This window comes from Mytilus edulis, chromosome 3 (genome assembly GCF_963676685.1).
Source record: "Mytilus edulis chromosome 3, xbMytEdul2.2, whole genome shotgun sequence".
NCBI lineage: Eukaryota > Metazoa > Mollusca > Bivalvia > Mytilida > Mytilidae > Mytilus > Mytilus edulis.
Window position 1 is genome coordinate 49,770,552 of NC_092346.1, and position 26,398 is coordinate 49,796,949.

General features: G+C 33.1%; 3 protein-coding genes across 3 annotated transcripts in view; 2 read left to right on the plus strand and 1 right to left on the minus strand.

The window, feature by feature from the left end:
- The first annotated feature begins 622 nt into the window (after positions 1 to 622).
- LOC139514878 (uncharacterized) lies at positions 623 to 2,041 on the plus strand. Its single transcript, XM_071304471.1, has 2 exons — positions 623 to 975; positions 1,888 to 2,041. The coding sequence occupies exons 1-2, from the start codon at positions 711 to 713 to the stop codon at positions 1,920 to 1,922; spliced, it is 300 nt and encodes a 99-aa protein (XP_071160572.1). The 5' UTR covers positions 623 to 710; the 3' UTR covers positions 1,923 to 2,041.
- A 7,400-nt stretch (positions 2,042 to 9,441) lies between these two features.
- Positions 9,442 to 26,398, plus strand: part of LOC139514334 (DDB1- and CUL4-associated factor 15-like) — a 32,225-nt gene continuing 15,268 nt past the window's right edge. Inside the window, exons 1-3 of the mRNA XM_071303432.1 lie at positions 9,442 to 9,588; positions 21,553 to 21,671; positions 21,947 to 22,094. Of these exons, the coding sequence (XP_071159533.1) occupies positions 9,556 to 9,588; positions 21,553 to 21,671; positions 21,947 to 22,094 (300 nt within the window). The 5' untranslated portion in view covers positions 9,442 to 9,555. The remainder of the gene's footprint in view (positions 9,589 to 21,552; positions 21,672 to 21,946; positions 22,095 to 26,398) is intronic.
- Positions 15,231 to 16,205, minus strand: LOC139514335 (uncharacterized). Its single transcript, XM_071303433.1, has one exon. It carries the CDS (start codon positions 16,203 to 16,205, stop codon positions 15,231 to 15,233), a length of 975 nt encoding a protein of 324 aa, XP_071159534.1.

The window sequence follows — 26,398 nt, forward strand, 5'->3', positions numbered from 1 at the left end:
TACAATTTATGAATTTAATACATAACAACAAACCAGAGTATACTGAGTAACAAATATGTATATCACTACAATATAATAGTTATTACTTTGATGTTGAATTCTTTCATCATTCACACTCGAACTTGTCTCAGAAAAAAAATATATCTATGACCCTTAACCGGTACCTTTCAGGTATAGAGATGTGATTTTTTTCTTAGACAAGTGCTTGTGACCATCCACCAGAACTTGCGGTCATCCAATGTTCGAAACTTATGTACTTTGATCAATAAAGTTATGAACAACTCTAAAATTACTACATATTAGGGGGAAATTGATAATATATAATAGGAAAGGTATAAATTGAACGTGTTTGTTATATAAAAAAAATACGGAGATGTGGTATGATTGCCAATCAGACAACTATCCATCATCTATAGGTAAATAGTGTGAGATACTAAACATGTTGATTCTTCTGCACTTGATGTTCTAAATAAATCCACCTTAAATATCTTAAATTTATCATAAAAAATTCTCGAGTAATTAACCACCATGCATCATTTAATTGATGAAACACAGACATAAACATTATTGATAATTACTTTTAAAAAATTTATTGGACAGATATAATGCATCACACCAAACACATAATCTATTTAAAAAAAACACATCTTGATATAAATAGCACCGTCCGTTCCATTTGACAGCAAGATTGCGATAGAAACACAGCTAAAATGAAGACATTCTTGCTTGCAGTAGTTTTCAGTGCTTGTTTGGCTGTAACTTCAGGACAAAATTTCTTAGGATCCCTTCTAGGTCTTGGTATCGCGAGTGAACTTTTAGGAGGTGGAAATTTTTTTGGAGGAGGTAATAATTTTAATGGTGGTAACAGAGGAAGAGAAAATGTCCTGTTAGTTGAACGTGATAATGGTGGCTTTGATCGTGGCTTTGGAGGTGGATTCCCTCGTGCTGGATTTGGTCAACCATTCTATGTACCAGGTAAGTTATATTTTACCTTCTCCCTGAAAAGGATAAATAAATAAATATGAACATTAAACAATGCAGATAAAATTTGACTTGCGAAATTATTTGATTCCGTTACTTCTTCCATTTTTTTTCGGAGCCTTAATTTGGTTTCATTAGAATCTATGTATAGATAGTAATGGTAAGAGAGAAAAAATTCAGAGAAATCAACATTGTGCCTGGCCTGGCAGGCACATGGATGTTCTAACTTTTTTATATTTATGATTTTATAATTTTATAGCTTTGCACTATTTTTTCTAAAAAAAAATTCTATAATATATATGCCTGAACATTCTTCTTTTTAATATAATCTTGCGCATTTTTATTCGCTATTGTTCTTAAAACTTGATACGGTATGAATTTAGACCAGTAGATTAAGTACTCTGAGCTTGCTTAAATGACTGCGAGATTTCCTGGGCACCGTATACTTGTTTATAATTGTTTTATTTGTACCTAAGCTCTTTGTTGTCTGTTAACCGATATTACAGAATTCAGCGCTTTTCATGTATGGCATTTTCTTCTATGTCCATTTTGTTTGTCAAGGGGTGATTTGCATTAAACTACTCAAGCTGAGATATGTGCCGAACGGACGGATATTTCTATATTATGCGTGCCATACAACAAATTAGTACTACGATTGGATATATTAACTTTAAGCGGTGTGTGCATATCAGCCCAGTATAATACACAGTCAGTGGACGGCAAAAGTGAGCTCCCACTAAAAAAAAATATCCTATATCATTTCAACTATTGCTGATATGTATATTTACTTTGTTGTTGAATTCAAATGGTATTTAGACTCATTTCAATTGTTTTTATTTTTATTATTTCTTGTACATTAAACATGTGTAAACATAATGATTAAATATGTCGTGTTTTTTTCTTCAGATCACGGTTATGATGGATATAATGATTATTGGTAACATCATCCAGCTAGTAAATAATCATTTGAAGTCTTCAGAAGTCACATAAAATCATCACAAGAATAAAAAATGTGTCTTTCACTTATCATAAATAAATCAACAGGCCTTATGATTTTCAATTTAGTTTTTATCTGTCTATATGGAAAATGACAACAGCAGTACTATGTGTGTATATGCTATGAAGTATGTTGATATAAGGATGACTTTATACAAGAACATTTTAGGACTAATGAAGAGAAAGTAGTATTATCCTTTAACTGTAAATGGTGCAATGTCACAAAATAATTCAAATTTTTGGTGACAAAGTTGAACGAATATCAAGTTCATCGAACTTGGGATAAAGACTACTACATATCAAGTTAGAGCTTTTTTGATATTCCATGTTGATCAACAGTTTAAATGCCTAGTGCAAACTTTTTTGGTTGTTTACTTAATCCTATAATCAAGATTGACCCGTGCAAAGGGGTCTGCGGGGGAAAAAAAGTTTAAAGGTGAACCAATTTTGAAATGTATCAAAGATGTAAAGCATAAATAACTCATTTTAATTCTAAATATATAATTACTGTTACTATGATAATTGGTTAAAATATGATTTTTTTGGGTTACTAATTACGTTATGACTGTATAATATATTCTGCAAGACTTGAAGAAAAAAACTTCAGATCGCTTTCTTGAAAACTCTTTAAATTTTTACGATTTGAAAAATCAGTAGTTTTCGATTCTTTCAGGGCCACTGTATTAGTATTAATATAGGGAATATGACTGACAAACTCAAACATTTGTATGTATTTACTAACTTATGAATTAGAAATACATGTATTAACACAATTTTAAAAACTCATTCATTCATGTGTCTGGTTTAATTTTAACAAGCGTGCATTAAAAAAAAAATGAAACATATATATAGTTTTATTATAACAATCCAAATAAACCCAGGGATAGCATTTTATCAATTTATGAACCAACAAAAAAGAAGAAATAACTAAAAAAAAACACACACGTATATTGACGTCTTTACGCTTAATCCATTGGATGTTGGATGTGTACTGATTGATAATTTAGTCTTAGATGCATAATTTTTTTTATTAGTTGTTAGTTGCTTTGAACTAGCTGTCAGTAACTGCGAGTACTCTCAGATCTGAACTTAGTGTCTTTTTGTTGTTGGGATGTAAAAGTACCCGGCCACGTCCACATATATTTGTAGTATTTGTATCCATCTGATGAGTTAATATAAAAAAGAAGATGTGGTATGATTGCCAATGAGACAACTCTCCACAAGAAACCAAATGACACAGAAATTAACAACTATAGGTCGCCGTACGCCCTTCAACAATGAGCAAAGCCCATACCGCATAGTTAGCTATACAATGACCCGAAATGACAATGTAAAACAATTCTGTTCAATTGTATATTTCTTCTTTTTTAGCCATGGCGGCATCAGTTTTTGTTCGATTTATGAGTTTGAATTTTCCTTTGGCATCTTTCGCCTTTTTCACTTATTCGTGTAAATTGTATTGATAATATGAAAAACAAAAGTATTTATAAACATGATGATAAGAAATGTTGTTTCGTCTTCCAGTATTGAAAAAAAACCAAGTGTGTGCACAAAACCTTTCGTTCTATATAATAGAACAAATGTCATTCATCCCATCAAATCTTTCTTTACTGTCAAACTTGTATTAGTATCATTAATTAGTTTTCAAAATTGGTTCGCATTTTAAATAACTAAATATCCTTTTTCCTGTACACCCTTTACGTGTCTGACTAGAAACAATATAATATTATTCATTGTCCATTAAAATCTAAGAATATTCTTTGTATATAGTAAATGGACTGTTACTCCCTATCCATAGTTTTAGGTGTCAATCTCAGTCGGAAATCCGGTTGAAATAGAACAAAAGAATCGAAACTCTTTGTTAGAGAAGGCGATAAATGTGTAATGTAATGTTTACTAAAGTGACAAAAAATTTAAAAGTTAATAGAAACAAACAAAATTACAATTTTCTTCTTAATAACGAAGTCTTTTATTTTAAAAACACCATTTGCATAAGTTTTCAATTTATCTAGTACATAGTTAAGAAGAACAATTAGATATCAGGTCGACAACATGGGTATCTTTCAAGTTGGATGTAGAAAATGCATATCCTCCGATTTCTTTAAAAAAAAAATTACCACGGACGGAAAACATATCAATCTATTAGTTCAGTAATTTTCGTGTCTGCCCTTCTATTATGTGACTCAAGAAAAAATTCCAAAAAATGGGTAACAATAGTATCGAAAAGAGAAAATCGAGTGCACCTTTTTATGTTAGGGCGTGTTTGAGTTGAATATTTTGTCTTGATATCGTACAAAGCAAGAATATTTCATACACCGTCTCGCTTCAGATTCTATCATTTTTATATATCAAAGCTACAGGTTGACTTTATAACTTATAAAAATCACAGTACTAAAAGATGAAATATATGGGTCAAGTGAAATACCTATCTAATGAATCACAAAAACAGAGTAGGTGTGTTCGAATAGCTATTCTTTTACTAAAAGTACTTGACGACAGTCTTTCAAGTTGGATGATGAAAATGCATATCTTCGAAACATTATAATTTTTTGTGTGTGATAACTAGGGTTTATAGTCTTCAACCACTAAAAAAATCTAGTCTGCCCTTCCACGAAATATTTAATTAGAATTTCATTAACTGATGCTCATTAGCGAGTTGATACATTTCTCTTATAAAATGCAACTGACACATAAGGATCGTACTGGTGCAATGTTGATAAATTTATTGGTTTCCAAGAGCAAAATTGGTAGCGCGTCATCCCTACAATGGCTTCCATTTCTACGATTGTGAAAATGAACTGGCGTAATTGGGAGATAATTTTGACGAAGTAGGATCCTGACGATCTTAATTATAATGTTTGAAAAAAATTTGCGAGCAAGGCATTTAAACTTTTGATCAACCAGAAATATTATAAACGCTCTAAGTCTGCCTCATATCTTGACTTAGATCTAGAAATTGACAATGATGGTTGGTTTATAACACAGATATAACAACCTTTTACGACAAAAGAGATTATTCCAGCTTCCCAACTGTGATCTTTCTAATACGTAGCAACATTCCAACAGCGCCTGCATATGAAGTATACATCTCCAAGTTGAAACTATATTCCAGAGCTTGCATTTCCTATCACGATTTCCTTAATAGAGGGGTGTTCCTGACAAGGAACCTATTAAACCAAGAGTTCCTATTGCTGAAGTTGAAATCATCCCTTCGAAAAAATTGACGGACGCCATCACGAGTTAGTTGACCATTATAGAATATCTGTTTCACAGATGACAATGGATATGTGAATTGTTCCAATTGTCGTAACCACAATTTCGTCCTAATGTTGTGACCTTACGAATTAAACTGATCACTGGGTTGGTAATAACACGGACTAATTATTACTACGACGGGTTTCCCATGTGGAGCAGGATCTGCATACCCTTCCAGAACACCTGAGATCATCACCAGTTTTTAGGTGCGGTTTATGTTGCTCAGTCCCTAGTTTTCTATGTTGTATTTTGAGTACTGCTGTTTGTCGTTTGGTCGTTTTTCGTTTTTTGCCATGGAATTGTCAGGTGGTTTTTTTTATGACTTTAAATATCCCTATGGTATCTTTCGTCTCTCTTTTATACTTATATTTTCATTACTGTTGTTACACCCCGTCATCAAACACCACTCTTGTGTATTCGTTTAATCATTTACTGCTAGAGAAAAAACACATTGACGTCCATGTTTACATGTATTTTTGGGGTACCTGTAAAGTGCCCATTCAACGGTCAAACCCGTTTTTTTCGTTAAAAAAATAATAGTTTTCACCATGCACATCACTTATAAACCGGTCGTTGCACCTTCTCCGTAGTCAAATTTCGATGAAAAAAAGGATATTTCTTTAATATTCTCGAAAATATAATAACCATTTGACATTTCTAGTATATACACAAGAATGAACTCTTCGACGGATTAATCCATTCTACATTGGCACAGCCAAATTCAAAATTCATGGAGAGGGGGAATAGTTATGACCTTTTCAAAACCGACTTTAGCTTACAGAAATATTTAAAAAGATCGTGAAAATATTATTTAATAATAATAATAAAATTTCAATAGAAAATGGTAAGTGGCAAGGAGAAACGGTGTCATCTCTGTTGCACATCAATTGGAAACGAGTTCCATTATTCGTTTGAGTGTCAATCTATCATTGTAAAATAAACATGAGAGGATTAAAATAGAAAAAAAGTTCATGAAACCTAGTGGTTTTTAAAGAGTGAAAATAATATTCTTTAAATGTTTTCAAATATTTTTGCAGGTATCTCATAAAACTGAAAAGTTATTTTGCAATATGGATGGCTGTTGAAGATAGTTTTGATACATTTTGCAATTTCTACCAATGTTTCGCAAAATTAGCGCATCTTTTAACAAAATAATTCAATGCGTTTGAGAAATGTTCTACATATTGGGTAACTCCTGGTCATTTAAAAAAATTTTTTTTGTCCTGTTTGGAATGGTCTTATTAATTTTTAAGAAAAATACGCAAAACTTGTGTAAAAATCTACCGAAGTTGCCTTTTCAACCTCTCTTTAAGTATTTATAATTTGGTAACACATGGACCGTACATGTATTACACTGTCACCTATGAATATTTTTTTCAATTCAATGCAAAACAACTCTTTTGCAACCACATTTAACACTTTTGTGTAGTCTATTTTTCTATAGGAACACTTTATTTTACAACCAAGGCCAATTGTTATTCTAAACACTCTGTAAATGTAAAATAATAGATGTTCTCGTTTTATTCTGGGAGAATAAGCCTTATAGAGAAGAAAAGACGAAATAATGCGTAGCTAATGAGACAAATAACCATGTATACGACAAAGAAGGATAATTGTTTATCTTTTAGATTATGAGAGTAACCGAAATTGATAGTGATAATCAAAGGTACACTAAAATGATTTAAAAAAAAATCAATCTAATTAAAATATAGATCTCCGATTTCGTTATACTACGTTACTACATATGTAGTAACGTAGTATAACGAAATCGGAGATCTATAATATGTAGTAACGTAGTATAACGAAATCGGAGATCTATATTTTAATTAGATTGAAAAAAAATCTCTTTAAAGTACAACTGAGTAAAAAAAAAGTAAGTTCATTGCTTAAATCAAGAAAAACTCGTCCCAAAGAGATACCTGCAGCTACTAGTGTACATATTCTATACATGATAACTTCATATTTTGAGCAAACATCAGTCGGGTTTTAGAAAGAAAGATTCGACTAATCATCTATGATGGAAGAATCTGGAACAAAGTAATACGGTACTATTTGTGATTTGTGAAATCTCAAAAACATTTGATCGCTTTTGGCACAAGGAACTATTATAGTACACCTAGAAAATATGGGACAAAGAGAATCTTCTAAACTGGATCAAACGTGATCTATCAGATAGGCAACAAAGGGTGGTTATAAATGGATATTTCGTTCGAAATGGAGAACAGTAAATGATGGTGTTTCTCAAGGTTCTATTTTAGGTACTTTCTTATTTCTATTGTTTGTCAATGATATAGTCGAGCTTAAGATCAAACTTTTTTAGATTATATTGCTTATACTGTATTGTTGATGATGAGATGTCTGCTACTGAGTATGATTATCTAACTGATTAGGATCTATATTCTTGAAGTATTGGTCTTCTAACTGGGGTTTGAATTTTACTTTTAATGATACCAAAATCAAATCTGTTTTTTTTTAACAACAAAAAACAATTCTGATATTGCATCACTGTACATATGAATAAAATTCCCTTTGACATTTTTTCTAAGCTTAAACACTTGGACCTATGAATACTTTTTTTTTTTGCAAATGTCAAGTGGGCAGTTCATATTTAGATAAATGTTTATTAATTCCTGTAAGCGCATTAATATCATGGCATGAGATATCTAAAAACAAATAAGACTGACAGAGATACCTTAAAAAAACACTTTATCTCGGCTTTATAAGACCCATTATGGAATGGGAATATCATTAGAGATAACTGCAGCCAGGAAGAACCTGATTTTTTTTATTCAGTCAAAAAAGATGTTGCTCGAATAATAACTGGTCTAAGAAAGGGCACACTGGGTGAACAAATTATAGAAAGAATTTGAATGGGATTTCCCAGGCCTCAGACTATAGAAGAACAGAAAATAATTTATTATATTGTAATATTGTCTTATCTGGTAAGATCCCATATAAATGACTAAGGCTCATTTGAGGGGTGGTCTGAGAGGCCCTGATCCCGAAATCCCGGGCTTAAAAACATGAAATCCCGAGGTGCGTATTTTAACGAAATTCATATCCCGACATCCCGAAATTTAAAAAAAATTATTCCCGCACCTCGTAAAGATCAATCCCGAAATCCCGAGCTTAGAAACACCCGATCCCGACGTCCCGAATAAGTCATGCCTCCCTCTAATCTCCACCCTACTTTCTTTTTGGCCACTTTCAACAATAAATTTGTATGCCCCATTTATGGGAATTATGGTTTCTAGTCTGTTCGTCCGTTCGTTCGTTCGTACGTCCGTCCTTCTGTCCGGCTTCAGGTTAAAGTATTTGTCGAGGTAGTTTTTGATGAAGTTGAAGTTCAACCAACTCGAAACTTAGTAGATATGTTCCCTATGATATGATCTTTCTAATTTTAATCCCAAATTAGAGATTTTACCCATTTCACGGTCCACTAAACATAGTAAATGAAAGTGCCGATGTGGCATCCGTATCTGACTATGGACACATTCTTGTTTCCACATGTTTTACTTATTTCAATATATATGCAACTGGTATAACCCCTTAGATAGTAAATTTTTCAGAAAAAAGTAGAGAGAATACAGTGAGTCTCTGTATATTATAGTAGTATAATCGTAGTTTACAGGCGGATAAACGCGAAAACATAATTGTCTCTAAGGAGGTATAATAGTTGTGGTTTTTGCGATCTAATACCCATGATATGGAGAACGCTCTGATTGGCTTATTTATTTTTCATTTTTGTAATCTATCATACGATTGGTTGTTCTTGTGCATGTTTAAAAACGGAAGTCTTATCTATGACCAAAAGTCAGTCTGATAACGGAAACAATATCCGGACACCTATTTTGTCGATTTTCTCACAGGCACTTGTCTCAGAATTTTTTTTCCTATATACCTTATTATAACACCTTATTATACGTATTAAACGTGTTATAATAAGGTATATAGGAAATTTTTATTCTGAGACAAGTGCCTGTGGTTTTTCTCCCAACTGAAATAACTCAATCTGAATAATCATAAGAACGGATGACAAATGCGACTATGCATGTTACCTAAAGAACACAGAGGCATGATGATTAATTTATTGTGGAAAGAAGAGAAGCGACACATAAAATGAGGTCTTCTCGTTTAATAGTATAGATATTTATTTACTTTTTGGTTCGTTTTGTTTGAACATTTTACTTTGGTGTTAGTCGTATCTGAGTGGTTCTCTGCAAGAACCTACCGGAGTAAAACTATTCTTCTAACAGATCATATTTCAAAACAAACATTTTAGGGAACATGACCACGCGGGACTAGGAATGAAAACCAGAAGATATGAATTTTGTACAAAAACTCCAATTAAGAGAGGTAGAAATAAATTTATCTATAAAATACAGACGCAAAAGATATTCGTTTGCACATAAAAAGTATCAACATCTTTGGTAGAATGTGTTTACTTATCGTTAAAATTTGTCGTATCGCCTGACGGTTCTCCTGTTCGCTTTGACAAAGACTTTGCCTCTTTGGTCTATCTATAAAAATATTTCATAAAATTGCAAGAAAAAAAACAATAATATTCTGTCGTTTGTAGTGGTACATAATAGATTGATCGACATATATTCCAATGTTTAGGTGTAGCCAGGTGTATAGTGAGGCTGATAGAAAGTGACATATTTGATGATAAGATCTTTATTGTTTTACTAGTTAACAAAGGTGGCAGGTAGTCCTGCAAATACACAAAAAGAAGGTTTTTATAATACAATTGTCTACATGTAGAACACAACTTCAGTTATAATGTACACTATAATGTAAATGATATCAGCAAAATACATAGTTACAATAATTTGCTTGCCTTAGCCAATATTACTCAGTATTAATACCAATAACTCTTGTATACATTTAATATGACAAAGTATGGTTTATATGCAGTAAATATTGCTTAAATCATTTCATTAACTCTCTTTCATATTCAAAATGAAGTTTACTTAATCAAAACACTCATTTAAATTGAATTACAAAATATTGTTAAACATGCGTTCCATAACAAGACACATTAATGTTAAACAGGCTTTCCATAGTTTTTATAGCAAATAGCTCTCGTTTGTGTACAAAATAAATGTTAATTAAACTTTACAGAAGTGAACACGGATGGTTATTGTTCCATCATTATAGATGCATGTGATTAATATACCAAAACAATTATTTAACAATGAAAAATACAATGTTTATGCAACAAAAACAACTAACCTAAATTATAGTATTCTACGTGACATAAATTATGTGTCACATAATTACAGAAGATATAATATGATATGTTTGTCAGTATTATTAATTCATAGTGCTGCTGTATACACCGATAATGATACAAAAATATGGAAATACGTCGGCAATGGTTTGCCGTATGAATATTGTTTGTTTTGATGTGTTTATCATGTTTATATATGTGTTGAAGACTTTACACAAACAATAAAAGCAATTTATAATAATATAAAGGCCAGGAAATAATTAATACAATAATAATTTACCTGTAGATGGTATAAAAAGGCTTATTTTAAGACGTTTCTTTCATTCATTCCAGCGTTATCATAAGTGCATATTAATACGTCATCAAAACGGTGGTTCCGGTTACAATAAAAATAGAAAATTACCGGTTACACATGAATAAATTCCGGAATCATAAGTGACTTGCTCACATACTCCCCTGCTTATAAAAGTAACGTCCTCGTTACTGCAACCATAACACAAAAAGTACAATTTTACAGTATAGGACTCAATTTCAAAATATGATACAACTCATAATCATAATAAAACACACACACACACAAAAATAATTTCTTACTAGCAAGGTGTGATTATCTTTAACTTCAAATGCAATTACAAGTTATCTTTGACTAGAACTTGACTTCAAAACCTTCAATGCAATAACAGATTTACACAAAAAGGAAAAAATCAGCAAAAAGTCCAATTTTAAAGTGTCAAGAAAATAAAAAAATTCAAACAGGCACCTTTTAAAAATGAATTAAACAATTAATCAAATAGCATTAGCAAACAACCTTGACTAGAAATGGTAACGTTCACCCCTTTAAAAGTCATTAAACATTTTACATTGGTACAATATAAAAAAAATATTTGATTGTCAAAAATTTTCAAAGGCATGAATATACAATTTTAAACAGTCGATCTTGGTTCATTATAAACATTTGAGTGTTCACCAAAGTTAGTTCTGTTTGATCGTCTCAGCTGTCGGTATCCGTTGTATCCAACTGCAATAGGGTCTTCGTCTGAACTACTGTCACTGTCTGTTTGTGACTTGAATTTGCACACTTGTAAATTAGTTCTATTTTCGACGCGAGGTTGTCCAGATTTATCAATTGGTTCAATGAGATAAACATGACGGTCAGCGTCTAAGCACTTTATCACTTGATATTGTAAAGAATTCCACTTGTCCTGAATTTTATTTCGGCCTTGTACTCTATTACGAATAAGTACTCGAGTACCAACTTCAAGTTTATGTTCGGACGCTTTTGTGTTATGAGCTTTCTCTCGTAAAACAGCTTCTTTCCTTAAGTGCTCCCCTGCTTTTTCATACGCAATCTTCATTTTATTAAGATGTTCAGAGACATACTCATGTCTATTGTCACTAATATTTTCATCATCTTCAAAGTCAAAAAGAGAGTCAACAGGTAGTCTAGGCTGTCTACCCATCATAAGATAAAACGGAGAAAACCCTGTAGACGCATGAACTGTTGAGTTGTATGTAAAGATTAATTCTGGAAGAAAGTTTGGCCATTGTTGTTTCTGTTTTGGTGTTAGTGTTCGAAGGAGGTCATGTAATGTTCGATTAAACCTTTCACACTGACCATTACCTTGTGGGTGATAAGGAGTAGTTCTGCTCTTTTTGATGTTGTAAATATTGCAAAGCTCACTAATAAGTTCAGATTCGAAGTTCCTCCCCTGATCCGAATGGATACGTTCGGGTATTCCATAACGCATGAACCATGATGAAACTAGTACTTTGGCCGTAGATGCTGCAGTTTGATTTCGTGTCGGAATTGCTGCTGTAAATTTCGAAAATACATCTGTTATTACTAATACATTTTCTCTACCATCACTTGCTGGTTCTAGAATAGTAAAATCTATAGCTAGGATTTCATTTGGTTTGCTTGCTAACAAGTGACTCATTGGAACTGATATGCGCGGACATGGCATCTTTGCAACATTACAACGTTCGCATGTCTTGCAGTAATTGTCGATATCTTTGAACATTCCTGTCCAGTAACATCTTGAACGAATCAAGCTTGTTGTCCTTTCTATTCCTTGATGACCTGCTTGTTCATGTAACATTTCTAACACTTGCTTTTGTAAAGCCTCTGGTACAACGAATTGATGTGTTTCACCTTGTTGTGGATCAATCACTTTTCTATAAAGAATCCCTTTCTTGAGAAACATTCTGTCCTTTTGACGTAACATAGATATTACTTTAGGTGACTCTTTCATTCGCTCACTTGATGACGGTTTTCTTTGTTCATTGAAGTATACCAAAAACTGTTTAATCGTATTGTCAATATTTTGCATTAGTTTCATGTCAATGTTACTATATCTAGGTAATGCACTAACTTCATTACATAACGCTTGTAATATTCCATCCTTGTTAGGCTGTTCATGTTTCTTCTCAACTTCATATTCGATTGATTCTACGGTTCTCTGATATGCTATAACACGTAAATCGGTCGGTACATCTGTCGTGTAACTGGGTAATCGTGATAAAGCATCAGCGGCGCCATTTAATTTTCCAGAACGGTATGAAATTGTAAAGTTGAACTGAGCTAACTGAGCTGCCCATCGTTGTTCCACTGCTGCTAGTTTCCCGCTAGTTTGTAAATGTGACAGAGGATTGTTGTCTGTTATAATTTCAAACTTAGAACCAAGTAAGTAGTCTTTCAATTTTTCAGTTACTGCCCATTTGACGGCTAATAGTTCAAGTTTAGCAGAACTATAATTGGCATCATTTCGTTCACTAGGCCTAAGTGTGCGGCTAGCATAGGCTATTACACGGAGATCTTTTCCTTGTTTTTGCATTAAAACTGCTCCAAGTCCTCTGAAACTAGCATCAGTTTCTAAAATAAATTCAGATTTATAATCTGCAAACCCTAATATAGGTGAAGTTGTCAGCTTCTCTTTTAGATGTGTAAATGCGTAGGAGCATTCCTCTGTCCATGAAAGTTGCATTTGTTTGTTTGACTTCTGTTTTGTCTTTTCCTTGTTACAAACACTGATAAGATGATATAAAGGTCTAGCTACGTGTGCAAACTTCGGAACGAATCTACGATAATAACTCGCAAATCCAAGAAAAGAGCGCAAGTCCTTTACAGTCTCTGGTTGCGGCCATTTCTTTACAACATCCACTTTGTCTTGATCGGTTGCGATGCCATCTGAAGATATAATGTAACCTAGATATTTTACTTGTTCTTTGAAAAAATGACATTTCTTTCCTTTTAGTTTCAAGTTATGTTCTTTTAGCTTCGTTAGCACTTTATCTAATCTTGTCAAATGTTCTTCTATCGTTGAAGAGTAAATGATCAAATCATCTAGGTATATGAGCAAAATTTGGAAGACAGAATCATTAAAAATGTGCTGCATCAACCGTTGAAATGTGGCTGGACTGTTGCACAATCCGAATGGCATTCTAGTATATTCAAATAACCCAAATGGTGTACTGAAAGCAGTTTTCTGTTGGTCATCGGGGTGCATTGCAATCTGGTGAAAACCACTGGCAAGGTCCAAAGTACTAAAATATTTTGCTCCATGAAGTGCATCCAAAGTCTCATCTATCCGTGGTAGCGGAAATGCGTCACGGACTGTCTTAAGGTTCAACTTCCGGTAATCAACGCATAGGCGTATAGTCTGGTCCTTTTTCCTTGCGACAACAATTGGGGCCGCATACGGACTAATACTTTCTTTTATGATATTTTTCGCCAAAAGGTCTTTGATATGCGTTTTAACTTCTTCGTACTGACTTGGTGGTATACGTCTATAAGGCTGAGCTACTGGTTTATCATCAGACAACTTAATTTGATGTTGCATAGTAGTGGTGTATCCTAGATCTAATTCTTCGGATATGAACACATCTTGATGCTTCTCGATCAAATCCACTATTTTCTGTTTTTCAGTTTCGCTACAGTTTAATTCTTTTAAAAAGTCCACAGAAATGTCTTGTTTAGAATTGATTTCATTAATTTCAGCTTTTAAAACTATTGTTTCTTCATTATCATTGGTTTTAAAAAATTCTACTTCTGATTCCTCTTGGTTTACCAAACAAGTTACTTCTCTTATAACACCAATCCTAGTATTTGGTTTTAGCCATAAATCAGATGATTTTAAATTTGCTATCCTCACCGGATATCGGTTTCTTTCTGTAGTTGACACAGAGTCAATTACCATAACTTCTGTATTTCTAGATAATGGTTCAATGTTTATAATTTTGTCCTTTGACCTTGTCTGTGTTGGTCCTACAACTGTTACAATACTAACAGAATTAGCTGGTACACAAATTTCAGAACTTCCGGCTACTCTTGCAAATCCCTTAATTTCAGAATGTTCTGGTTTAATTGAGTTGTTTATAGTTTTGAAAAGATCCATACATTGAGATATTATGTTCATACCAATAAGGCCAGACGAGTCCTTCCTGTTTACTCCAGGAGAATCCTTTAAAATCAAAATTCCTCTGTCCCTAATAGTTTCACCAAATAAAGGTAAGTATACATCTGTTTCTATATATCCAACGTACGGAATGTCTAATCCATTGGCTGCCCTAAGCCGAAGCCAACTCTTATCTTGATGCAATTCAAAATTTGACTTTAACATCTTATTGAAAAACGATTCGGAAATAGTACTAACCATTGATCCAGTATCTAAAATACATGATACAACAACATCTCCAATTTTCATGTCAACAATAGGACTACTTCCAACGGATTTCTTAACAAGGGACGAGCCATTTGTACCAGCGCCTACGGACCGGCTCCCTGCCGTAGACTGTTTTCGTTTAAATCATTTGTTTCATTTCTTTGGTTATGTGTAGCATTACCTTGATCTCTGATGAAGCTGCGACAGTTTCTTTTTATGTGCCCAGTCTTACCACAATAGTAACAATCTCTAGGTTTTCTATATGCTCCTTGTTTTTCTTCTTTTAACGTTTTTACCTCTGATTTTATGCTTTGGAGTTCCGATTTGAGATCTTCAAGTACTTTTGCTATGTCGGAAGCTCCAGATGGTTTGGCTTGAGTAGCGAAAATGGGGACTTCAAAGTCGTCTGTCCTGTTGTCTTGTTGTTGGCTAGTTTCTTGTACATCGCCGTCCTCCATGAGCAAAGTTGCTTCCTCCCGAATATCATTAAATGAAATAGTGTTTGTACCTCTTATGCGTTTCTTTAATTCTCTTTTGAGCCATGTTGGTCTTACATTCTCAGCAAACTGGTTGCGCAAGACAATGTTTCTATCTGTTATGCATTTGTTGTCTCGCTTGCATATCTTGTCTAGTTTACACATGAGGATATGTGAAAATTCTTGCAGTGTCTGGTTTTCTGTTTGTCTGCAAATGTAAAAATCTGACAATAGTTCTGATATTGTTCCCCTTTCACCAAATACTTCCCTCAGTATACTCAACACACTTTTTGTTGTTTTCTTTTCAGAGAGTGGTCGGTACCTTATCTCTTCTTTAGCTGGACCTTCTAGGAGACTAATTATAAAGTTAACCTTTTCTTCCTCTGGGGTGGGCCTACTCTTTATTGTCAATTCAACATCTTCGATAAACTCCTCTAATGTTTGCGAGTCCTCTTTCCTACCTGAGAATTTCTCTATTTTCCTTTCTCTTGGTGTAAAAACAACCTTCGGTTCTACTGTTTCTTTACATGCTATTACCTTAGCTAATCTCAGCTTAACATCATCTAGTTCCTTTTTCAAAGCATTGACATCTCCGTCGGCCATCTTGAATGTTGTTCTCCGTCTACCACCTTCAGTAAAAAGTTGTCACATTAATCCTGTCGACGACGCCAAATGTAGCCAGGTGTATAGTGAGGCTGATAGAAAGTGACATATTTGATGATAAGATCTTTATTGTTTTACTAGTTAACAAAGGTGGCAGGTAGTCCTGCAAATACACAAAAAGAAGGTTTTTATAATACAATTGTCTACATGTAGAACACAACTTCAGTTATAATGTACACTATAATGTAAATGATATCAGCAAAATACATAGTTACAATAATTTGCTTGCCTTAGCCAATATTACTCAGTATTAATACCAATAACTCTTGTATACATTTAATATGACAAAGTATGGTTTATATGCAGTAAATATTGCTTAAATCATTTCATTAACTCTCTTTCATATTCAAAATGAAGTTTACTTAATCAAAACACTCATTTAAATTGAATTACAAAATATTGTTAAACCTGCGTTCCATAACAAGACACATTAATGTTAAACAGGCTTTCCATAGTTTTTATAGCAAATAGCTCTCGTTTGTGTACAAAATAAATGTTAATTAAACTTTACAGAAGTGAACACGGATGGTTATTGTTCCATCATTATAGATGCATGTGATTAATATACCAAAACAATTATTTAACAATGAAAAATACAATGTTTATGCAACAAAAACAACTAACCTAAATTATAGTATTCTACGTGACATAAATTATGTGTCACATAATTACAGAAGATATAATATGATATGTTTGTCAGTATTATTAATTCATAGTGCTGCTGTATACACCGATAATGATACAAAAATATGGAAATACGTCGGCAATGGTTTGCCGTATGAATATTGTTTGTTTTGATGTGTTTATCATGTTTATATATGTGTTGAAGACTTTACACAAACAATAAAAGCAATTTATAATAATATAAAGGCCAGGAAATAATTAATACAATAATAATTTACCTGTAGATGGTATAAAAAGGCTTATTTTAAGACGTTTCTTTCATTCATTCCAGCGTTATCATAAGTGCATATTAATACGTCATCAAAACGGTGGTTCCGGTTACAATAAAAATAGAAAATTACCGGTTACACATGAATAAATTCCGGAATCATAAGTGACTTGCTCACATAGGCAACATCAAAACAAACTTTTTGACTATTGTGCATCTTAAGGGCATAACTTAAAGGTTCATCATAACAAATGGACAAATATGGCCGTATTTTCACCTCAAAAACTGCTCTGTGTACAGACTTACCTGTGCAGTTTGGAAAGTTTTAAGGCCTGGCATTCACTAGATATATAAAAGTTAAATTTAAGATATAATCGTTTTTGGATTTTGATGGGCATTTTTTTTCGTTCCTGCAAAAGGTGTAAAAATAAACTAAGTTGGGATACAACGTTGAGATTGATTGTCCTTGATTGGCATGGACAATAGATATCTACACATCTATAGGTGAGTTAAAGGTAGTAACTGAGTGGACAGTATCAAATGCAATTCAGGTGTTTATTTTTACACCTGCAGGAAGGAAAAAAAATGCCCATCAAAATCCAAAAACGATTTTATCTTTATGATATGCAAAATAAATTTAACTTTTATATATCTAGTGGATGCCAGGCCTTAAAACATTCCAAACTGCACAGGTAAGTCTGTACACAGACTAGTCTTTGAGGTGAAAATACGGCCATATTTGTCCATTTGTTTTGATGAACCTTAATTTAATTTGAAGGAAATAAATAAACCAATCTTGAGTTGTTTTTATACGACCTCAAAAATTAAAATAATTTTGGTCGTATATTGGAATCACGTCGTCGTTGTCGTCAGCGCCGTCCAAAGATGGTTTCTGGATAATAACTTCAGTATAAGTAAATAGAAATCAATAAAATTGTAACACCAGGTTTATAATCTTTAAAAGAAGGTTGGGATTGAGTTTTGGGGTTATGGTCCCAACTGTTTTACCTATTGTTGTGTAGATATCTATTGTCCTTCTATTGTCCATGTTAATAAAAACAAAACAGCAGATTTTGAGAGGGAGCATCTGAAAGATTTAATACAACTTAGATTAATTTTACACCTTCTGCACCTTTGGCATGAACAATGTACATTGTACAATACCCCCCAGTACTGAGAAATTGATATTGAAAGTACAGGAATTGCCTTTAGTACATGATACCGGTTCACTCAGGTATTCTTTCTATTTTTAAAACATGTAAAAAATCAGTTCAAATTCCTGAAATCCTGTATGGAGTAATTATTGAATCTGATTTGATAAGATAAAAATAGTGAGGAAAGGATTTTCAACTTTCTATTTTGGTGACACCAATATTATTTTTAACTAGTCTCTCCTGCATAATGGTTGATAAGTTTTGAGGTAATTTGCCTGAGGTAGCCCTCCACAGTTAGCATCTGAAGGTGAAATTGCATCTTAAAGTCCAGGAACATGAACATGCATTTTGAAATGGATAAAGCCACTTTTACATTGATACCCAAACATGTATACAGTTTTAGAATCCTGTTCTTCAGACAATTCCAAATCATTAAAAAAAAGTTAAAACAATAATGCTTAAGTTCAGTATCCATGGATATATCTTTTCATTACAACCACTTACATACATGTAGCAACATTATTTGGTTTTACTAATTTTCAATTACTTTTACCATTTCAATTTGTTTTACAAAAAAATCCACAGGGGCCATATTGCAAAACTAACAATCCTAACTGTGGATATTGAACCAGGCTGGAATTAGTGGTTCTTTACCTCAAATGAAAAAGGCTATTTGGAACAATATCCCAGTGATCGTGAACGACGTGCGCCCTGCGCCTATAGCACATATTGACAATAAATGGCGCATACAGTGACAAATGTAAGCGCCCACGTGGCGCACAATATTTTTCACTTCGTTTCGAAACGTTTAGATATCGTCAAATAAATTTCCGATCGTATTCCGTGCGCCATGTGTATGTACACAACTGTGTAATGTTCCTCCAATAATAGGAGCACCTATATATTTTTGGGACCTCTCGGGTGTTTCCCTATGATAATAGAACCATGCGATGTAACATCTCGGGTGTTTTCCTATTGTAATAATAGAACCATGCGGTCTAACTGATAACCCGAAAAACGTAATTAAGCATCATTCATGATATATATGGAGGGTATAATGTTTTTGACCCGTCCGTCCGTCCGTCAGTCCTGTTTCTTGTCATCGCAACTCCTCTCAAACCACACAACAGAATTTCACGAAACCTTTTCAGATAATAAGGACATACTATGTAGTTGTGCATATCGACGGGAAATTGCGATTCAATTTTTTTTCTAGGAGTTACGCCCCTTTGAACTTATTTACTTTAATGTACTACTGCAACAGTTTGTCATCGCAACTCCTCTCAAACCACACAACAGAATTTCACGAAACCTTTTCAGATAATAAGGACATACTATGTAGTTGTGCATATCGACAGGAAATTGCGATTCAATTTTTTTTCTAGGAGTTACGCCCCTTTGAACTTATTTACTTTAATGTACTACTGCAACAGTTTGTCATCGCAACTCCTCTCAAACCACACAACAGAATTTCACGAAACCTTTTCAGATAATAAGGACATACTATGTAGTTGTGCATATCGACGGGAAATTGTGATTCAATTTTTTTTCTAGGAGTTACGCCCCTTTGAACTTATTTACTTTAATGTACTACTGCAACAGTTTGTCATCGCATTTCCTCTCAAACCACACAACAGAATTTCACGAAACGACATACTATGTAGATGTGCATATCGACAGGAAATTACGGTTCAATTTTTTTTCTAGGAGTTATGCCCCTTTGAACTTATTTGCTTCAATGTACTTCTGCAAAAGTTTGTCATCTCAACTCCTCTGAAAACACACAACAGAATTTCATGAAATTTTGTAGATAATAAGGACATACTATGTATATTGACAGGAAATTATTATTCAATATTTTTTCTTATACAATTTTTTTTCTTATACTTATTTAATTTCTCCAATGACAATGTGGGGACATGGGGTATGTGAGCGTGCTCACTAAGGTTCTTTATTTTTTGTAAACAACTTTACATTTGTGAAATTTGGCTAGTACAGACGAGATCTAATTGTAATAATAATCTCATATAGTTTAGCTTGTTATTATTTCGATTAAAGAACCCCAAAGACTTTTTAGGAATATAGTTTTTGTCTCCATAAAAGACGCTTTATTGTCCTTGTCATTTTTTGGTCTTTGGCTCGTTTTGACATTTTGTAAACATGACTTCAGCTATTTGTTGTTTTGTTCTATGAATTAATGGTACTCTATACTGTTATTCTTGTCACCGTGATGACGTTTTAATAATACAAGAAGTGCAGAGGAAATGTCTGAAATGTCCTCTGATACGGAACGTCTGGAATAAGTATGGTATCGACGAAGACCCAAATTTAATGTAAAAAAAAAAACAAGTTAAGACAAGTATAAATATGGCCAAAATCAAGTACACCTTTTAGGGTGTGCTCGACTTAAGTGACCCAGCACGAGGTGTTTTTGAATTTACAGGTTACTTAGAACATTTGTAAAAAATAAACACTAGCACATCATAGAAAATCAAGTGAGTAATTTATGTTTCAAATTTTATAACAAAAATCTCTGTATTAAAGGCTGTGGATTTTCTATAAAAATCTTGATTTATTTGCCACAAAGTCCTCTTTTTCTATCAAATGCAATGAAACAGTAAAAAATAATGCTTTGCATCAAGTTTCCCCTTGGAACATTTACTAAATGGCCTATCTCTATTATTTATTATATCTTTAGTTTTGATACAATTGAGGTTTGAAAAATTCGTACAAAAATGGCTACAGAAGGGTACATAAACCTTAATTATTGTTGGGGTTGGAAGAAGTTATCGTATATTCATTGAAATTGAAATTACAAAATCACAGGAACAATATCCAGTAAGTACCAACACCTCTTTGCCAAAATATACTGATACTTTTTTTTTTTTTTACAGAAGTCAATTCAAAGGGCCCACTCATTTGACAACATGGCCCATTATTTTTTAAAATAGCCCATTGAATTCATTTTTGAGGGGCCCTGGGCCCATAGTAAAAAAAACCTTCCAGATCACTGTATCCAAAAATACAATGTATGGTCAGATAAAAGGGATACACAATACTGGTTTTCTCTTGGGCAAATTCTAGTGATCTCCCCTTAATTCATTTCTAATCATCTCCCTTTTAATTAATTCAAAATGGTATCACTTTGGTTTTGAGATGACAACAGTTGACATGGTTGACTGTACATATAACTATTGTATATAATGTTGTGTTATTTCAAAAAAGTTTCCTTTTTTTATAGACTGCTGGTTCATTGAAGAAACACAGAAAATCAACATCAGCAAGACTGTTCAACAGCATTCCTCGACGCATGTGTTATCGTCTTTGTGCATTAGTTCCGCAAGATCTTCTTGAAGAAGGGTATGTGCTCAATTTCTACACTTTGTACTATAATAAAGTATTTTAAAAGTATATGCAATAGTATATCGATTCAAAAAAAAATTAATGATTGAAAATAACTAGCTACCATCCTGAAGTTAACCTATATGTTATTCACAGACACAATTTATGTGGATAAGGTATTTTAAAAAAGCAAAAGATTTACAGTTAATTTATAAAAAAAACTTGGATCATTATATTTAGATAAACCTTAAAAGCTTTATAACAATTAAATAATATTGATGTGCATCTTACAGACTTGTTTTTCTTGGATTCACCAAATGTGGTCAGTTTGTGGTATCGTATTCCTGTCAGTTGCTGGTTGCTGCAGAACATTCAACATTACCTGTCTATGTTTATAAACTACAATGGTGGAGATTTATACCCAATAGTCCATTACATATGGTAGGGAAATAAGTTTAGAAAATAAAAATCTGGTATCAAATAAAGGACAACTTATAATCCACAGACTTATTTTGGAGACATAGTTTTTACGTTTGGATTATGAAATATATCTCTTTTTATGCCCCCGCCGTAGTGGAGGGGGCATTAAGTTTTACTCTTGTCCGTCTGTACGTATGTATGTCATCCCAAAATTGGTATCCATTCTCTTACTTGAGTTTGCCTCAACCAAATCTTATAAAACTTATACACAATGCTTATAACCACAAAATACAGATCAAGTATGAATTTTGGTTAGGTCACTTTAACCATTCTCGAGTTATGCCCCTTTATAAATGAAAAAAAAAATGCAAAATTTTTAGTTTCTGTTCTCTAACTTAAGTTTGCCTCAACCAAATGTTATGAAACTTATACACAATGTTTATTACCTAAAAACACAGATCAAGGTGAATTTTAGTGGCATCACTATAACCATTATTGAGTTATGTCCCTTTATAAATAAAAAAATTGCAAAATTTTAATTTATGTTCTGTAACTTAAGTTTGCCGCAACCAGACATTATGAAACCTATACTCAATACTTATTACCACAAAACTCAGATCAAGTACAAATTTGGGTAGCGTCACTTTTATTGTTCTTGAGTTATGTCCCTTCATAATGTTGTATGCAAGCGGGGGCATCATCTGTGTCCATTGGGATACATTCTGCATTTATTTTCTATTCTTCCATGAATGAATACCTATCATCTGCAAATTTCTAATTATGTGCTTATACATATAGTATTTTGATCAAGCATTTAAAATCTTGTCCATTGAATAATATAATGTAAAAGTCTTGTTTTTGGTGTATATTGGCGTAAATACATACATGTACATGTACAACAATTTTAAACATTGATAAGGTTTAGGTAATATGTTGACAGTATTCTGAAAGGGCATGACAAGTATATATATTTATACCCCCGCTTTAAAAAAGGGGGGGTATACTGTTTTATACTGTTTTACCTCTGTCTGTCAGTCCGTCCGTCCGTCAGTCCGTCCATCAGTCAGTCCGTCAGTCAGTCCGTCCCATGAAACTTTCGTCACATTTTTCTCAGGAACTACACATCCATCCTTTCTGTAATTTGGTATCAACATTTATATATGTTAGCCATACCGTGTGATGCGTTTTCAGATTCATCACTTGACAACTTCCTGTTTACCGAACACTTGTATGATTTTACACATGATAGCCAAGTTGAAAATTTTCGTCACATTTTTCTCAGGAACTACACATCCACCCTTTCTGTAATTTGGTATCAACATTTATATATGTTAGCCATACCGTGTGATGCGTTTTCAGATTCATCACTTGACAACTTCCTGTTTACCGAACACTTGTATGATTTTACACATGATAGCCAAGTTGAAAATTTTCGTCACATTTTTCTCAGCAACTACAATACAAGAATTTCTGAAATTTGGTTTCAGGATTTATACAAGTCAGCTATACCGTGTGATGCGTTTTCAGATTCATCACTCGACAACTTCCTGTTTACCGAACACTTGTATGATTTTACACATGATAGCCAAGTTGAAAATTTTCGTCACATTTTTCTCAGAAACTACAATACAAGGATTTCTGAAATTTGGTTTCAGGATTTATATAAGTCAGCTATACCGTGTGATGCGTTTTCAGATTCATCACTCGACAACTTCCTGTTTACCGAACACTTGCATATTTTTACACTATTAATATTATCCACTTGCGGCGGGGGTATCATCAGTGAGCAGTAGCTCGCAGTTTCACTTGTTGGATCTTTTTTTTTCTTTCTTTATGAATCGTTTGACATAATTATAATATTCATAACCCTAGATACTAGTATTCTGGATTTTGAGTGTATCTATGTAACTTTTAAAAGTAAACTTGTTTTTATACGACTGCAAAAACATTTGGGGTCGGATATTGGTATCACGTCATCGTCGTCCAAAGACATTTGGTTTCCGGATCTAACCACAAAAGAAAGGTTGGGATTGATTTTGGGGGTTATGGTCCAAGCAGTTTTAGGAATTAGGGGCCCATATACCGGGTAAGCATTTTTATACGCCCGGGACGGGACGTATTATGGTATACCGTTGTCCGTCCGTCCGTCTGTCCGTCCGTCCGTCCGTCCGTCTGTCCGTCCGTCGTCCACACTTCGGACAATAACTCAAAAACACCTTCATCAATTTCCATGAAACTTAAGTGAATTGTTAATATCTATTGACGTAAGCTCCCTTTTGTTTTTTTTTAATTTCAGATTTTAAGTTTTTGATTTATGGGGCTTTATTCATAAAAAAAGGGGGAATTTTCAACACTTCGGACAATAACTCAAAAAGGCTTTCACTAATGTCCATGAAACTTTGGTGAATTGTTTATATCTATTGACGTAAGCTCCCTTTCGTTTTTTTTTAATTTCAGATTTTAAGTTTTGGATTTATGGGGCTTTATTCATAAAAAAGGGGGGATTTTCAACACTTCGGACAATTACTCAAAAAGGCTTTCACCAATGTCCATGAAACTTTGGTGAATTGTTTATATCTATTGATGTAAGCTCCCTTTCAATTTTTATAAATTTCAGATTTTAAGTTTTGGATTTATGGGGCTTTATTCATAAAAAAAGGATGATTTTTAACACTTAGGACAATAACCCAAAAAGGCTTTCACCAATGTCCATGAAACTTTGGTGAATTGTTTATATCTATTGATGTAAGCTCCCTTTCAATTTTTATAAATTTCAGATTTTAAGTTTTGGATTTATGGGGCTTTATTCATAAAAAAAAGGGTGATTTTTAACACTTCGGACAATAACTCAAAAAGGCTTTCACCAATGTCCATGAAACTTTGGTGAATTGTTTATATCTATTAATGTAAGCTCCCTTTCAATTTTTATAAATTTCAGATTTTACATTTCCGTGTTATGAATTTTTATGCTTAAAAAAGGGGGGATTTTTCCAATTTTGGGACTATAACTAACACTTTTACAAAATTTTATGTATGGATGAAAAATTAAGAAAACAAACTTAGTTAAATTTGAGGTAGCCTTAATAGTGCCAATTTTTTTGTGCATTTTTATTTATTATTTGTATTTGACAGGGCTCACACTATTTCTAGTTGATCATATAAATTCATTTAAAGCATAAAAGACAAGTTAAAAGAGCAACGGGCGTATCATGCGCCTAAGCGCAGCCCTTTATTCTAGTTTCCAGACAATAACTTGTGTGACAGTGTATGGATCGCTCTGAAATTATACCACAAGTTTCCATACCACAAAGGGATGGTAAGGATTGGCTTTAGGGGGTTATTTCTCAAACTGTAGGAATTAGGGGCAAAAAAGTGAGAAAAAACAATTATATGTACTTAAGTACAATGTTGTGTTTGAATTACCTCCCTTACACTGCTTTTAAATTATGTATAAAGAAATGTTGTATTGTCTTGAGGTGATTAGGTCCGAGTACACAGTTATCGTCCTTTGATTTTCATTGTCCACGAATATAGTCCTTAGTGTGGACAGTGTGTTACTTGCCAATTTTTGTTATACCCTTCCAAATTTATTTTTCCATGTTTTATGCCTCATATAGCAAGTTGGGGGTTGGAATGACACCGAAAAAAAATTTGGGTCATAAATATTAATGTAAAGTAGTGATTAGGTCCAGCTTAAAAAGGTAAAAAATTATCACTTTGGAAGCTGTCAAAAGATTTCAAGACCCCCTTAACATAAAATTGTCCATATTTTGAGTTAGAGCTGATGAAGTTTTCTATAATTTTGATATAATTTGTCCCAAAAGTAGTATAACACACTGTAAAAATATTATTGAGAAAGCGCAGGTGGGATTTTTTTAATTTTCATTTATTGTCTAAAAGAAATGCACTACGAAATAACTGTGTACTCGGACCTAAGAGGTGAAATCAGGAAATATAGAATCTGTACTTTGGCAACTTCCCTGAATGATTTGATGGTGTCAATTTGTCAAATAGCATAAAACTAAAGGATTTAAACTTTTATTTGATAGAATTTCTGCAAAAATTACCAATTTTGGCATTATATGGTCAAAATAAGCATTTTATAGCTTTTTCAATTTTGATGCATAAGTGGCATTCTGACTTTCTATCTGACATGTTTTCATGTGTCAATTTTTGTGTTTCTATGCTTTAATCCAGTTTTATTACTCATTTGTGAACTCTGAATCTACAGAATAGAAGATTATCTCAGACAATATGTATGAAATGTGTTGTATAAATGACCCTCGTCTAACGCCCTGTTTGGATCAAGTTAAATGTGAGGAGCA

Excerpts from the sequence above, each read along its gene's own strand:
- LOC139514878 (XM_071304471.1), top strand. The coding sequence starts at position 711 with ATGAAGACATTCTTGCTTGCAGTAGTTTTCAGTGCTTGTTTGGCTGTA. Across the intron at positions 976-1,887 it reads TCAACCATTCTATGTACCAG|ATCACGGTTATGATGGATAT; the intron begins GTAAGTTATATT and ends TTTTTTCTTCAG.
- LOC139514335 (XM_071303433.1), bottom strand. The coding sequence starts at position 16,205 with ATGGCCGACGGAGATGTCAATGCTTTGAAAAAGGAACTAGATGATGTT.